At 45.2% G+C, this 14,392-nt stretch overlaps 1 protein-coding gene across 7 annotated transcripts in view; it reads left to right on the top strand.

The window, feature by feature from the left end:
• The first annotated feature begins 1,510 nt into the window (after window positions 1-1,510).
• Window positions 1,511-14,392, top strand: part of LOC147431066 (uncharacterized) — a 100,001-nt gene continuing 87,119 nt past the window's right edge. For 4 of the 7 annotated variants that reach the window (XM_086493722.1, XM_086493723.1, XM_086493724.1 and 1 more), the window contains exons 1-2: window positions 1,516-2,047; window positions 2,895-3,015. In XM_086493722.1, the coding sequence (XP_086349848.1) occupies window positions 1,969-2,047; window positions 2,895-3,015 (200 nt within the window). In that variant the 5' untranslated portion in view covers window positions 1,516-1,968. Of the gene's footprint in view, window positions 2,048-2,894; window positions 3,016-14,392 lie in introns of all 7 variants that reach the window. The other 3 variants (XM_086493728.1, XM_086493727.1, XM_086493725.1) reach the window with 3 other exon arrangements.

Below are 14,392 nucleotides of genomic sequence, written 5' to 3' on the forward strand. Positions count from 1 at the left end.
GTTGGCTTTGTTGGGGTGGAGTGGGAGCGGTGCATATTCAAAAAAAATTGCCACTTCTATGGGACCTAAATTGGTCTGCTCTAACGAGTTAGGATGTAGGTTGGCTTGGTTGACCCCCCCCCCCCCCCCCCCCCCCCCCCCAAAACCCCAATTTATGTACATATTAGCTTTTATTCAAAGATTGGTATTTTCGACTAATATCTTATGTGGACTCACAATTCGATGAATTTTTATCCTACCAATGGCCAATCAAACCCTAGTAGGCATCATGAGATTAGGACGGACATATCTCTCATCTCAAGTCTCGAGTTTAAGTTTTGACCCAAGATTAGTTGCTCCTAAGGCACGACTGCGATTAAGTGAGGGGGCTTCCTTTGCATTGGGACATATATATGCCTATCATCCCTTAGTGGAGGCCTAAGGAGAGTGTCCAATGCTCATCTATTGTGAATATTATTAGTAACCTTCAAACACCAAGGAAGGAAAATGGTGAACGCATTGCCCCCACACTATATCACACGGGGTCTTAATGACGTATGAGCAGTGGGATTAATGGGCGTGGGTTGAGTGCGGTAATCTTGAGTGGGTGAACGGAAGAGAAAAAATTCATGGTCAATGTCTACGAGGTGAATTGAACCCGTGGCATACCCAACGATAGGCGGATGTCCTAACAATGTGGACGTGTAGCTTTTGATGGCATCCAAGTCAAAACATATCATTAAATGGTAAACACGAACAAAGAAAAGTAAACTCGGTACGATGCGCGCTGATTTTGAATTCCACACCCTACTTGTCCGTCGTGGATCCTTAAGCTCGAGCTTCATTCAAGATCCCTTGGTCTTTAGTGCCCCTCAGCACTGAAGACCACAGGTCTTTTATGAAGCCTAAGGCGTGGGATCAATGACGTGCAAGTAAGGCTCGAAATTCAAAAACAACGTGCACCGTCGGATGTTGTCCGAGTTTACTTTTCTTGATCCAGTTTACTTTTTGACGTTTGTGGGTATGTTTTGCTTTGGATGCCGCGCTTGGCTCCCAAGTGTGGATTCCATCTCTCCTCATTGAATACCTAGTGCCAATGTTGTGGTTTAGTCTGGTTTAGTCACCAAGAGCATGGTCACGCGAGGCTTAGTTTGTCGTAAGTCTGACAATGAATCCTTGCTGATACGCTCTTGGTCAGCTCCCTCTCTCTCTCTCTCTTATCGGCACCTTCCGCTTCTCTCTCTACTTGTTACTGCCGATCAAATTCTCTGCGACCTATCAGATTTTGTCGAGGCTTAGTTCTCACTAAGCCTCGCGTGACCATGGCCTAATGCCGAGAGACTTCTTGCGGGCAGCCTAAAAAGTCTTACTCAGCAGTATACCCACGCACCACGGTGTCATTCATGACAGCCTACAGCCGGTGACGGACTTCGCTAACAGGTTGACGGTCAGCATACGGCAGTATGAGTACGCACTCTCCTTTATGAAAAGTTGTGATTTTATTATACACTCTTGGAACTTGTTGGATGAACCAAGCTCATTTTACTGGCTGCAACCTCCAGCTCTGGTTGTCATTCTCAATTGAAATTTATGCTGTGACCGGATGCAGCAGGTCAGCAAATAGTGGCTGGGTATTCAGTCCTATCAAGCAAGCAAGCTATTAGCACCTCAATGTGCACCATCACTGGTTAGAAGAAGAAGACGAAGGAGGAGGAGTAGACTGTAGCATAAAGAAGAAGACGACGACGACGCAGACTGTAGCATAAAGAAGAAGAAGAAAGAAGAAGAAGAAGTAGACTGTTGTATACCTAGAGAGCTGCTGTCGTTGGCACGGTAAATGGATGCGTCAGCGTCAGTATTCTAGCTTGCCCATTGCTGACCACATTTACTACCTAGTAATAAGTCAAATTGTGTCTGCCTCTTGGAGCCCATTGAAGCAGCCTTTGGTTTGAGGTTTGAGCTGCCTTCTTCGCCTCTGTCTGGAGCAAAATGAGGGTCTTTCAGCTATATCTTTTTGTGAGCTGGTCTGTTGCGGCATGGACGTCATCTGCAGCTGTGCTCTCCGATGGTAAAATAGTTGTCCCTCACTTTTCTCTCACTGAGGTATCTGTTTTATGACTGTGTTTCCCGTGTGCTTCAGTTCCTTCACTAGAGTATGGAAAATGTTGAGGAATCTAGAGCAAATCAACCAAAATGAAGCTCTCAGTTTTAGTTTGAAATTGGAAGGCTTGGTCAACAGAAGGCGGGCAAATAACAGATTAACTGCCTGCTTGAGGTTATAACTTGGGTTCGTCTTGCATGTTTGAGTCTTTCTGCAAACATTTTTGGTTTGAATATCAGAAGCTGCTACTGGTGATTGATTTAGTGTAACCCAATACCAATCAAATGTAGTTGTCTTTGAAAGTGGGCCAAATGCTTACAAGACGAGTTCTAGCAAAGAAATTTGCTAATTTAGATTTATAAGGCTATTGTTCGTTTTCAATGTAGTGCAAGGCCAACTTGAGGTCATGGAGTCTGTTTTTCAGAAGTGTGGGGAATCTACCTTGTATGCCTAAAATAATCCTTCATGCAAAAGCATTCGATTGAATACAATGATTTGAATTTTGTAATTTGGAAACCACAGCTGCTTTTTGGGAATTTTTGATGTCCTATACAGGGCTTCACATGAAACATTAGACACCTAATCATCCCTCATGGGGAAACTGGTGTGTCTGCCTTTTGATCAGATTTTTACCATGTGTTTTTAGATGTTGTGGATATTTCATGATTTGTATTTTGCTGATAATTCCTTCAACTTCCTCACCGCCCTATTGTAATTATAATTTGATGATTTGTCATATGTATGCGGATACTTGTCTATTGCTGCAGGATGCTTTTATACTTACAGTTTCTTTTGCTGGAACGTGCAAGACCAGGTGAATCTTTGCAAGCTATCAGAGATGCTTGGAAGCTTAATCAATCTTGGTGGCAGGGAGACGATCCATGCAATGGATGGGAGGGTGTTCGATGTGATGCCAACAATCGTGTTACTTATTTGTAAGTACTCATACTTTAACACCCCCCCCCCCCCCCCCCCCCCCCCCCCACACACACACACACACACACTTACACTTTTTTTTTAGTAAGTGCATTTGATTAATTTACAAGTGGGAAACCTTCAAAGAAGGAAAACCCACCACAAGAAGTCAATACATCAGGGTAATGTGTTCAAGTATGAAAAGGTTCTAGAAACAAACATAAGAAAGCTGATAAAGGTCAGGGGATATGTCCCCAGCAGCGAGGGCAAGGCGCAAGGATTGCCGAAGAGACATCTTAAAGTAGGGGAAAGGGTCCAGATCAATGTGGTCGAACATGCGGGAGTTGCGTTGGCACCAAATACTCCAGAAGGCCCAATATCGGACCCATACGAAGAAAGTAGCGAAAGGCCAGCGGCATGAATTCAAAAAGCCAGAATTTCTTCCCAAAGACCGCTACGGGAAAACGGAGACACATGAGTGTAGAAACCCAAGCAATAAAGACTCGAGTATAGCGACAATCCCATAGCAAGTGCTGAACAGATTCTTCGGAAGCAGAGCTATGAACGCAACATGAGGGGCTGATCCGACGCTTTTGCAGAAAAGAACCAACCGGCAGCACACCCATCAAGCAACGCCACAAAAATAGACGTTCCTTAAGAGGCAAATGGCTCCTCCAAATGGCAATAAGGGGTTTCTGCCACCACCGGGTGGAACGGTGTAGTGACCATAGGGCATTGCAGTGGTCTGCAAGCCACGGATCGGGCAACACAATGTTGTAAACCTGACGAGCAGAAACTGTAGCGAAGTTGAATTGATGCAGTCGCCAATCCATGATACGGCCTCCATCAGCCAGAGGTGGAATGGGGAGTAGGTCAGCCAGCATGAGGTGCAATTGCCGCGAGAGAGGTCGATAATGCATGCCTAAACCAAAAGTGCGTGCCATCTCGTCAAAGCGAAGCACATTCCCTTCTGAATTCACGACATCAACAACCAAACGTAGCCCACGGCAAGAAAGAAAGTAAGCCTGGCGTGGGAAGCTGTCCACCAAAGTCAACGGGAAAGCCCTGCTCCAATGAATGCTTTCCAACCTCAGAGAGTTGCCTTCATGGCCGGTGCGACCAGCCCAGGTCAAATGCAAGGTGACCTTTTTCTAGTATGATATCAAAGCAGAGATGAGAGGACATCCAAGAATATGTCCATCAAGTTTCCCAAACACAAACTCCCAAAGAGATGAATGCCAATGGCCAAATGCGGAGGTAACCACATGCTCACATAAGAAAGCAACCATCACTGCCCATCGTTGTCGCTGCTCAACAAACGTGGGCAAAAGCGATGCTTTCCGAGCAAGAGCATGTCTGCGCAAATCCAAGATGTTAATGTTGGGTGCAGCGGAATGAATGTTGTATTTTCTCAAGATTAGTGATCTTTATTGCTCAAGGTTCCTTTTAGTTCTTAGGGAAAGAGAGGACTTTCTGTCTTATGGAGAGTGCTATGATCACGAACAAAGTGAATGGATTGTGCATGCAAATGAATGAGACTGAGAGAAGGAGAGAGAAGAGATACGACACCGAGAGGTTTGTAAAACCCTCCTCCGAAGGCCCCACTCTTGTCGGCGAGAGTGATCTACTTGATTGCACAATGCGTACAATGCAAATGCAATGGACTGATGCAATGGGACTATGCCGATGACGAGGATGGTGACTGCGACGACTTGGCTGAAATCTGAGATCTTTTAGATGCTGAGTTTCTTGGACTGTTTTGGGGCTGAATTGGTCTACTTCTATCTGCTGTCAAAAAGGGGCAACTGCTGCGGTTCTGAGTGGTCTTAGGGCTGATTCACTTGGCTGAAATTCCCTGTTTTGACGAGGAATTTAGGGCTGAATAAAAACGCTGGAAAAACAGGGTTCAAGGCTGCGTTTTTGGGGGGAGTTCTTTGGCTGGAAAAACTCTGGACAGCAATGAGGTTAAGGCTGAAATCGCTGGTTTATTGCAGGTCTAAGGGGCTGAATTCCTTGCAGTGTTTAGGTGCTGAAAACGCTGCAGATATGCAACTGAATGCTGGCGTTAGTAAATCTGGGGGCTGCTGCTAGTGAAGAGCAAAAACGCCAGGCATGAGGGAGCATGGAGGGCGATGTCTGACTTGGGAAAACGCCAAAGGAGAGGGCCTTATGGCGATGGTTGTAGAGGAAGGAGAAAACGCTGGTTCATAAGCTTGCTTGAAGGGGGAAACTCCAAGGATGGGCTGATCTGCTGGGGATGGGCTGATCTAATCTGCTGGGGATGGTGCTGCGGGGGGGTACTGCTGAGAAGTTGCCTATTGAGCGGGAAGCTCCTGCTGCCTCTTCTGCCAAAAAGTGTGAACTTTGGTTTGCTTATATATTAACTTAGCAAAATTGTCCTATCTACTTTTGTTGGAAAGTCACTTAAAAATAATAAGTGAAAATCCCAATAAATAGGAAAATAGGCTAAATGCACTGGAAAATTCCCCTAACTGATGCTAATGGATTCTGATGGGAATGCCGATGATCATGCTGTGTGCAACCGGAGGATATGCATCTATGCTAAGTGATTGGGCTGCACGGTCTACGAATAGACTCACAAAAGTGCCAGATCACTGCTAATCTAACTTGATCGGACTGACTGAACCCTGCTGTGGTGTAGCTTGTCCACGGACACATAGGGTTGGGATGTGTCACGTGACATCCCCTCCTTTTCAAAGTGAGGTACTGGTACCGAACTGTATGGCATCGAGGAAGATCGCCAACAGCATCCGGAATCCTGGAAGGGGCTCTTCGCCGGCCCACTCTGCTGTGTGGGTTGAGCGTTACTTGGAACTTCATAAAGGTCTGCAACGCTTGCTTCTATGGGCCGTGCCGAAAGCGACACAAAGTCTTCTGAATCTCCTTTCTTGCTTCAACTTCGTCTAGAGTTCTACTTCTTTCGTCTTCAAGAATCTCCATGGCTGAAAATTCCTGAAACCATCTCCAACACAAAACCATGAACATACCTATTCCATGTAAAGTGAAGGAAAAGAATCTTGTCTTCTCTAAAGACTGTGTATGCAATGTAGATGAACATAGAGACGGAGTGACAACCCGTTCATCAAACACATGCAAACAATGCGCTCGAATCTTTCTCTTAAGATCTAGAGCAATCAACTGTGGCAATTCACAACGAAAATGCCCATGCTTGGTGCTCATACTATCATGTGCTCTTTCGGAAATGTGTCATGCCAAGGAAGAGACATGGAATGTGACTTCTTGACATACAAACTTTTCAACTTTTCATGAACAATCCGCATACATTCGTGCTCATCCATGAGAGAAACGTGCTCAACATACAATATGTCATGCCTAGGAAAAGGGATCACATAACGATGTTGACTAAAATACAGGAAACCGTCACGAATGAAACACTCGAACAATGCGTGCGTATCAATCATGCGAACACATAATACTTCCTGTGATGGTTCCTTGGACCAAGGCTCTAGAGCCAAGATCGCTTCTTCGGGATCTATCGAATCTTCTTGTGAGGGATCTGTGGACCTCGACTCGAAAGCCAAGATCGGATCTTCGTGATTGATCGGATCTACAACGAGGTTAGCTTCGCTAGAAAAAGCATCCACTAACACATCATCCTTGTGAACAATCACATCGTGATCATGCATATCATCATGCTTGTGAGAAATCACATCTTGATCATGGAAATCATCATGCTTGTCATTGTCATCCAAATCATTATGCAAATCATTGGCATCCAAATCATCATGCTTATCCTTGTCATTCAAATCATCATGCAAGTCATTATCATTCAAATCATTATGCTTCTCATTCTCATGCAAATCCTGTGTGTCATGCTGTGGAGATAAAGAGATTGAGAGAATCTCCTTATCCCGAATCCTTTCAACCTTGTCCTGCATAGTAGCAATGAGAGATGAGAATGAGCAATGTCCTCTCCATGAATGACAATAGGAGAATCACTTTTGGCATTGAGAGTTATAGTGTTAGTCAAAAAATCCATGAGAGCATCATTATCACGAAACCATCGAATGCCCAAAATCATCACATCCCAAGAGAGGAGAAACAACAAATCTTCTAGTGAAGGCAGTCTGTTTAATTGCAAATAACACATCAAGGCATTCCTCGGTGATGAGAGCGTCCATATCAAGACGAAAGCCAGAGACCTCGATAGGAGATCTTGGACTAACTTCGAGACGGGCTCTCTCAACAAGAGAGGAACTGATCACATCATGCATACTACCTGGGTCAAACAATATAACAAAACGGTGCCCCGACGTACGACCATAACATTTAATGAGAGAATCATCAATGGGAGGGTCCTGAGAAACTTTGGGCACAATCGTATTATCATTCATTGCATTGACAGATGTAGTGGGTGCTGTGGGTTCTTTAGATTCATTCGATTAAAGCTTAGGACATGTTCTTTTAATGTGACCCTTAATGTGACAATGAAAACAACGACCTTCCTTAGAATAAGTGCTTTGTTCTTCCGAAGTGATGTATCCTCCTACAATTCCTTGTGCTACCTTTTCATCTGGAGTGAGCTTAGGTTTAGCAGTTGTGTTAGCCTTACCCTTAGATTCATTGGAAGAATTCTTTGATGAGATGCAGTTGGTAGATTGGTTAGAAGAGTGATCATTCTTACCATTCTGAGGAGTCTGCGAGGTACTTGTGGAAGTCTTGTTCTCCTTAGGCTTTCCCTTGTTGTGCTTCATCTCTTGCGCAAGAGCAATCGCTACCGCCTTGTTGAGATTGATTGGATCGAATACCTCGACATCGTACTTGATATACTCGTCTAATCCAAAGAGAAAAGCCTCTTTGCGTTTATCATCCGATATGCGTAATTGGGTGCCTAGCTGCAAAGCACGATTATAAAAAGACATAACCGGCATACCGTTTTGCTTGAGAGCGCGCCAATCGTCTTTCAATCGTGCGAGGTATTGAGGTGGCATAAACCGCGCCTTGAGCTTGTCTTGGAAATCAGCCCAACTAAAAGAGAGGGGCGTGAAATCGTCGGCTGCCTCTAGGTGCGCGGCTAGCTGTGCCTCTTGCCATGCATGGTACCAATTAATGGCATCACCGGCAAGGTACATAGCTGCCGTCAAAACTTTGCTATTGCTTGTCTTCTTAGTTGTCGCAAAATAAGCATTAAAGTGATGCAACCAAGAATGAATAACAGTAGCATCCATCTTACCGTCATACTTACTGAAAATCAACTTTTCTGTATCTGGATGGTTGGAATCCGCGTCGTGGCTTGTGCCACTTGATGAACTCCCACGATCTTTGGTTGGTTCGGTCTTCCAGGCTAGGACTTGGGCAATCAATTCTTGAGTGCGTAGCTATCGTTGAGCTTCACGCTCGGCCTCCAAAGCCAATCTACGAGCAGCACGATTGGCCTCCAATGCTGCGTTTCGTGCTGCCGCCTCTTCCTTCCTTAGTTCTTTTCGTTCTTTTCTTGCGTCACGCTCGCGTTCTAATGCAAGGCGCTTGTCTTCCTGTCTATCCATCACGGCCATCATCTGCTTCATCATTGCCTCCATAGGGTCTGGCGTAGATGGCGAAGGGGGAGGGTTGGAAAAATCTCCTGGTGGGGAGAATCCTTTGTCGCCTCTCTCATGCTCATCACCTGAATGCAAAGTATCCATGCCGCTTCAGGTGACGACCATGCACTATGATCTTGGGGTCTTAAGCTCGCGAGGAACTTGGGTTCTTGAGGTCCTTGATTCGTGAGAATCTAGGGTTCTTGAGGTTCTTGAGTCTTGAGGGTCTTGGGTTCTTGGGGTTCTTGAGGTTTTCTTTCGCTTGCAAATCGCGTTGGAGAAGGATCTTCTCTTCACCCGAGTTCTACCCTTTTCTGCGGTCGCACCCCTTGGCGGCCTTGCGCTCACACCAAGGTTGCTTTTTCCCACCTCACGTCGATTGGCCGGCCGCTAAGTGCACGGTCTGCTCTCAATGAGTGAAAAGAGACACAAGGGGAGGCTGGACAAGCCCTTCTTTCTTGGGATTCCTGTCACTCTTCAACAAAACACGATTAGGAATCGCCACGCCCAAGTAAACTTGGGTTCGTGCGATCGCAACAAGCAAAATAAATTCTTGTGGTTCTTTCCTTGAGTAATGCAGAACACTTCCAAAGCTCTGATACCAATGTTGGGTGCAGCGGAATGAATGTTGTATTTTCTCAAGATTAGTGATCTTTATTGCTCAAGGTTCCTTTTAGTTCTTAGGGAAAGAGAACTTTCCGTCTTATGGAGAGTGCTATGATCACGAACAAGGTGAATGGATTGTGCGTGCAAATGAATGAGACTGAGAGAAGGAGAGAGAAGAGATACGACACCGAGAGGTTTGTAAACCCTCCTCCGAAGGCCCAACTCTCGTTGGCGAGAGTGGTCTACTTGATTGCACAAATGCGTACAATGCAAATGCAATGGGACTATGCCGATGACGACGATGGTGACGGCGACGACTTGGCTGAAATCTGAGATCTTTTAGATGCTGAGTTTCTTGGACTGTTTTGGGGCTGAATTGGTCTACTTCTATCTGCTGTCAAAAAGGGGCAACTGCTGCGGTTCTGAGTGGTCTTAGGGCTGATTCACTTGGCTGAAATTCCCTATTTTGACGAGGAATTTAGGGCTGAATAAAAACGCTGGAAAAACAGGGTTCAAGGCTGCGTTTTTGGGGGGAGTTCTTTGGCTGGAAAAACGCTGGACAGCAATGAGGTTAAGGCTGAAATCGCTGGTTTATTGCAGGTCTAAGGGGCTGAATTCCTTGCAGTGTTTAGGTGCTGAAAACGCTGCAAATATGCAACTGAATGCTGGCGTTAGTAAATCTGGGGGCTGTTGCTAGTGAAGAGCAAAAATGCCAGGCATGAGGGAGCATGGAGGGCAATGTCTGACTTGGGAAAACGCCAAAGGAGAGGGCCTTATGGCGATGGCTGTAGAAGGGGAAAATGCTGGTTCATAAGCTTGCTTGAAGGGGAAAACTCCAAGGATGGGGTGATCTGTTGGGCATGGTGCTGCGGGGGGGTACTGCTGAGAAGTTGCCTGTTGAGCGGGAAGCTCCTGCTGCCTCTTCTGCCAGAAAGTGTGAACTTTGGTTTGCTTATATATTAACTTAGCAAAATTGCCCTAACTACGTTTGTTGGAAAGTCACTTAAAAATAATAAGTGAAAATCCCAATAAATAGGAAAATAGGCTAAATGCACTGGAAAATTCCCCTAACTGATGCTAATGGATTCTGATGGGAATGCCGATGATCATGCTGTGTGTAACCGGAGGGTATGCATCTATGCTAAGTGACTGGGCATGCATGGTCTACGAATAGACTCACAAAAGTGCCAGATCATTGCTAATCTAAGTTGATCGGACTGACTGAACCCTGTTGTGGTGTAGCTTGTCCACAGACACATAGGGTTGGGATGTGTCACGTGACAGTTAAGGCCACCAAAGCGCTTTGGACTGCAAACCTTGCCCATGGACATCAAGTGCAAACCACGTTTGTTAGCCCTTGTATGCCATAAATGTGACAATATAGTCGACTGAAGAGAGGTAAGTCGGTGTTGCGGCCAAGGCAACAAGGGCAAATAGAACTGGACATATGCCATCATGATGCTCTGTACAATGCGGAGCCTGACATGTAATGGCCAAGTAGACAATTTCCAATATTGGAGTTTGATGTTGAGACGATGCATAACCCAATCAATCTGCTGCGTGCCAGTAACCTGCCAGCCAATAGGATATCCCAAATGTCGGGTAATTTCATGCGGAGGCACAATCTTTCCAGGCGACAAAAGCTGATGCCACGCTTGTGCATGAAGAGGCAAGAGATTAGACTTGTAGAAGTTAACTTTAAGACCAGCCGCAAGACCAAATAAGTCCAGCGCATGCATAATTTCGCGCATGTACTCTATAGTATTCTTGGGCGTGAACAAAGTCATCCGCATAGGCTTGCCCAATAAAATTCTGGCCTGAAGGCAAATGTAATCCATGAAGGCGGCCTTGGGAGATCAAGTGATCCAAGTGTAAAAGCAGAGGGTTGGTAGCAATGGCAAATAACAAGGTACTAAGCAGATAGCCTTGTCGAACTGAGCATCCAAGAGACCAAGAATCTGTCACTTCGCCTGCAAGGATCCCTAAGGTCGTACTGCGAGCGTATAAAAAATACACAATATGCGCTAGCTTTGGGCCAAATCCGAGACACTACATGACATCCGCAATATAATCCTAGAGGACAGTGTCAAAAGCCTTATCTATGTCAACTTGCATCACCAGCACATCCTGTTGAGTATACTTAGCAAATTCCATACCCACCAGGATATTGGCCAGATTGTCCATTATTTGGCGATAGGGGATAAATCCGTACTGCACCTGATGAAGACCTGCAAAAAGATAATCTTTGATGCGAAGTACTATCATTTTGGCCAAAACCTTATATATGACGGGCATAAGGGTAATAGGCCGCTAATGGGAAAAATGCTCGCAGAGTTTGCGTTTAGGTAGCAATACAAGAAGACCCTCTTTCCAAGATTCTGTCAGATGTTGAGTGTCCCAAGTGGCATTTATCATGAGAAGCAGGGGCTCCTTGAGAGAATCCCAGAACGAGATGAAGAATTCAACAGTGAGACCATCCCAGCCAGGTGAACGCCATCTACCAAGAGCAAGCAAGGCCAAATGTAACTCATCCAGCGTAAATGCAGCCTCAAGGCAATTAGCAGCCCGGTGAAAGGATTGGTTGCACTCGAGATAACAATAATTGCTGTGCTTGGTGAGCCTCTCCAGAGGCAGAGGGAGGAGCAGCAAACACAGAACTGTAGTGAGAAACCATAGCATCAGCAAGCTCCTGTTTGGTAGAAGTCCAAGAGCTTGAGGGACCCGCTTAATACTTTGGGTTTGTCTAGTATGATGCAGGTGTTTGAAGAATTGCTTAGAGGCACACCCTTTATCCATAAGAGCCCGTCTGCGAGTGCGAGTTTGCCATTTATCAATTTTACGCTGATCATTTTGACGTAGGCATAGATGAGCTTGACAAAGAGCGGCCTCTTGTGAAGCTATAAGGGTCTTGAATCAGCCAACTCTTGAAGACTTTGACAAACCAACTTTGCCTCATGAACATCCCCGCACAGCTGGCGCATGTACTGCTTACCATAATCCCGGATAACACCTTGGAGACGCATGACAAAACGACACCATGCAGTATCCGGGCCATAATGCATCTGATCACAGAGTGGAGAAATGACCTCCTTAACCATATCCCGAAAGTAGTCATGAGAAAGGTAAGCATTATTCATCTGCAGAAGACGCTTCCGAGGAAGATGTTGATCACTCGCTGGCGGGCCGAATTGCAAGGTCAAAATAATTGGAGCATGATCAGATAACATCTTTGTGTGATCAATTCTCATCTCACAGACAAAGTCATCATACTGTTGTGCATTCATTAAATACAAGCGGTCCAATCGTGCACGGTAAGAAGAGCGCGCATTATGCTGAAAAGTGAAGCCCGAAAGATCAGGATGTAAACACGCCCACATATCTTGCATGTACATATAAGCACTAAGGTTATCCCAAGCTTGCCTCTCAGCTCGTAGCATATGAGAATGACCAGTAGTATTGTCAGAGATATTCGTGCATTATTGAAATCCCCACAAAGTAATGCATTCGAAGTCCATGAGTAAGAGCTAATATCTTGCCACAAGACAGCCCTATGCCCAGATGCTGTATGCGCATAAACGCCACCCACCTCATACACTTGATCGTGCAACATACATTGTATCACCATCCATGGACCACCCGGATCATTGTAAGCAAGAACCGGCTGTAGTTCATGACGAGCTAGCATCAGAACACCCGAAAAGCTAGCCAAGCCAGCATAAGCTATCCAATAACCCGCAAAATAAGAGCATTGTCCGGCAAAATCATGTTGATTATGTTCCTGTAAAACCACAACATCTGCCTTACATGTATGTATAAAGTGCCAGGTTAGCCTCCACTTGTCGGGGTTGCATAAGCCTTGCACATTATATGAGATGCATACTATACTGCTATTCATCACACCACATATGTACAAAGGGCGAAGAAAGAAGCAGCTAGGTCGACATACCCATAGACACGTCTTCATCCATTCTGTGCAAAGGGGAAGTTAAAGGCTGACTTGGCCCCCGATGCGGATCCGAGCCAGAAGCTTCACCTGTAACCACATCTTTATAGGAGCGAACTACTTTATCCCATGCGGCTGCCAAAGATTTATTGTGATTACAAGGAAGTTTGCGTTGACCCACAATCTTTGGCTGCGGTACATAATTACGTGAAGAAGCCGGAGTTCGAAGTTTGACAGGTTTCTTAGGGACCATCCATGCATTAGTATTGATAGCTTTCCCTTTATCTTTCTCTTTTGATATAGTGGCGATAGTCGTAGATTGCTTCCCTTTCCCTTTATCTGTCGGGACTTTTGTTGGAAAGTCACTTAAAAATAATAAGTGAAAATCACAATAAATAGGAAAATAGGCTAAACTGGAAAATTCCCCTAACTGATGCTAATGGATTCTGATGGGAATTCCGATGATCATGCTGTGTGCAACCGGAGGATATGCATCTATGCTAAGTGACTTGGCATGCACGGTCTACGAATAGACTCACAAAAGTGCCAAATCATTGCTAATCTAGACTTGACTGAACTGACCGAACCCTGCTATGGTGTAGCTTGTCCACGGACACATAGGGTTGGGATGTGTCACGTGACACACACACACACACACACACACACACACACACACACAGACAGAGAGAGAGAGAGAGAGAGAGAGAGAGAGAGAGAGAGAGAGAGAGAGAGAGAGAGAGAGAGAGAGAGAGAGAGGAGAAGAAGAAGAAGAAGAAGAAGAAGAGAATTTTAACGTCGTAGGAAACTATCCCAAGAGACCTTAAAGATCTATCCGATGAGGAGAGTTGAACTCAGACTTGATATTCAAGAGGGAAATGGTATAACCAATTTACCACACTTGGGTGATAGAAAGGTTATACCATTTTCCTCTTCTTATTAGCACCCACACACACACGAGAGAGAGAGAGAGAGAGAGAGAGAGAGAGAGAGAGAGAGAGAGAGAGAGAGAGAGAGAGAGAGAGAGAGAGAGAGAGAGAGAGAGAGAGAGAAATGAAATGATATATTAACGTCTACAAAAGGCCAAAATGACCTATGAGACCAATTGATTACAATGATGAGTCTAGTACCAAGTCTGGGTACAAACAAAGAAAACTGCAAACAAAGAACTGAGATAGGAGTGCTATCGACTCCTATGGGTGGCTGGTAGGCTGAGCAATGGTATCATGCCACAAAGGTACAAAGTGGGGATAAGTGTCACCATGATATAATATAGCAGTAGCATGAAGC

This window comes from Adiantum capillus-veneris, chromosome 21 (genome assembly GCF_014529385.1).
Source record: "Adiantum capillus-veneris isolate H3 chromosome 21, ASM1452938v2, whole genome shotgun sequence".
Taxonomy (NCBI): domain Eukaryota; kingdom Viridiplantae; phylum Streptophyta; class Polypodiopsida; order Polypodiales; family Pteridaceae; genus Adiantum; species Adiantum capillus-veneris.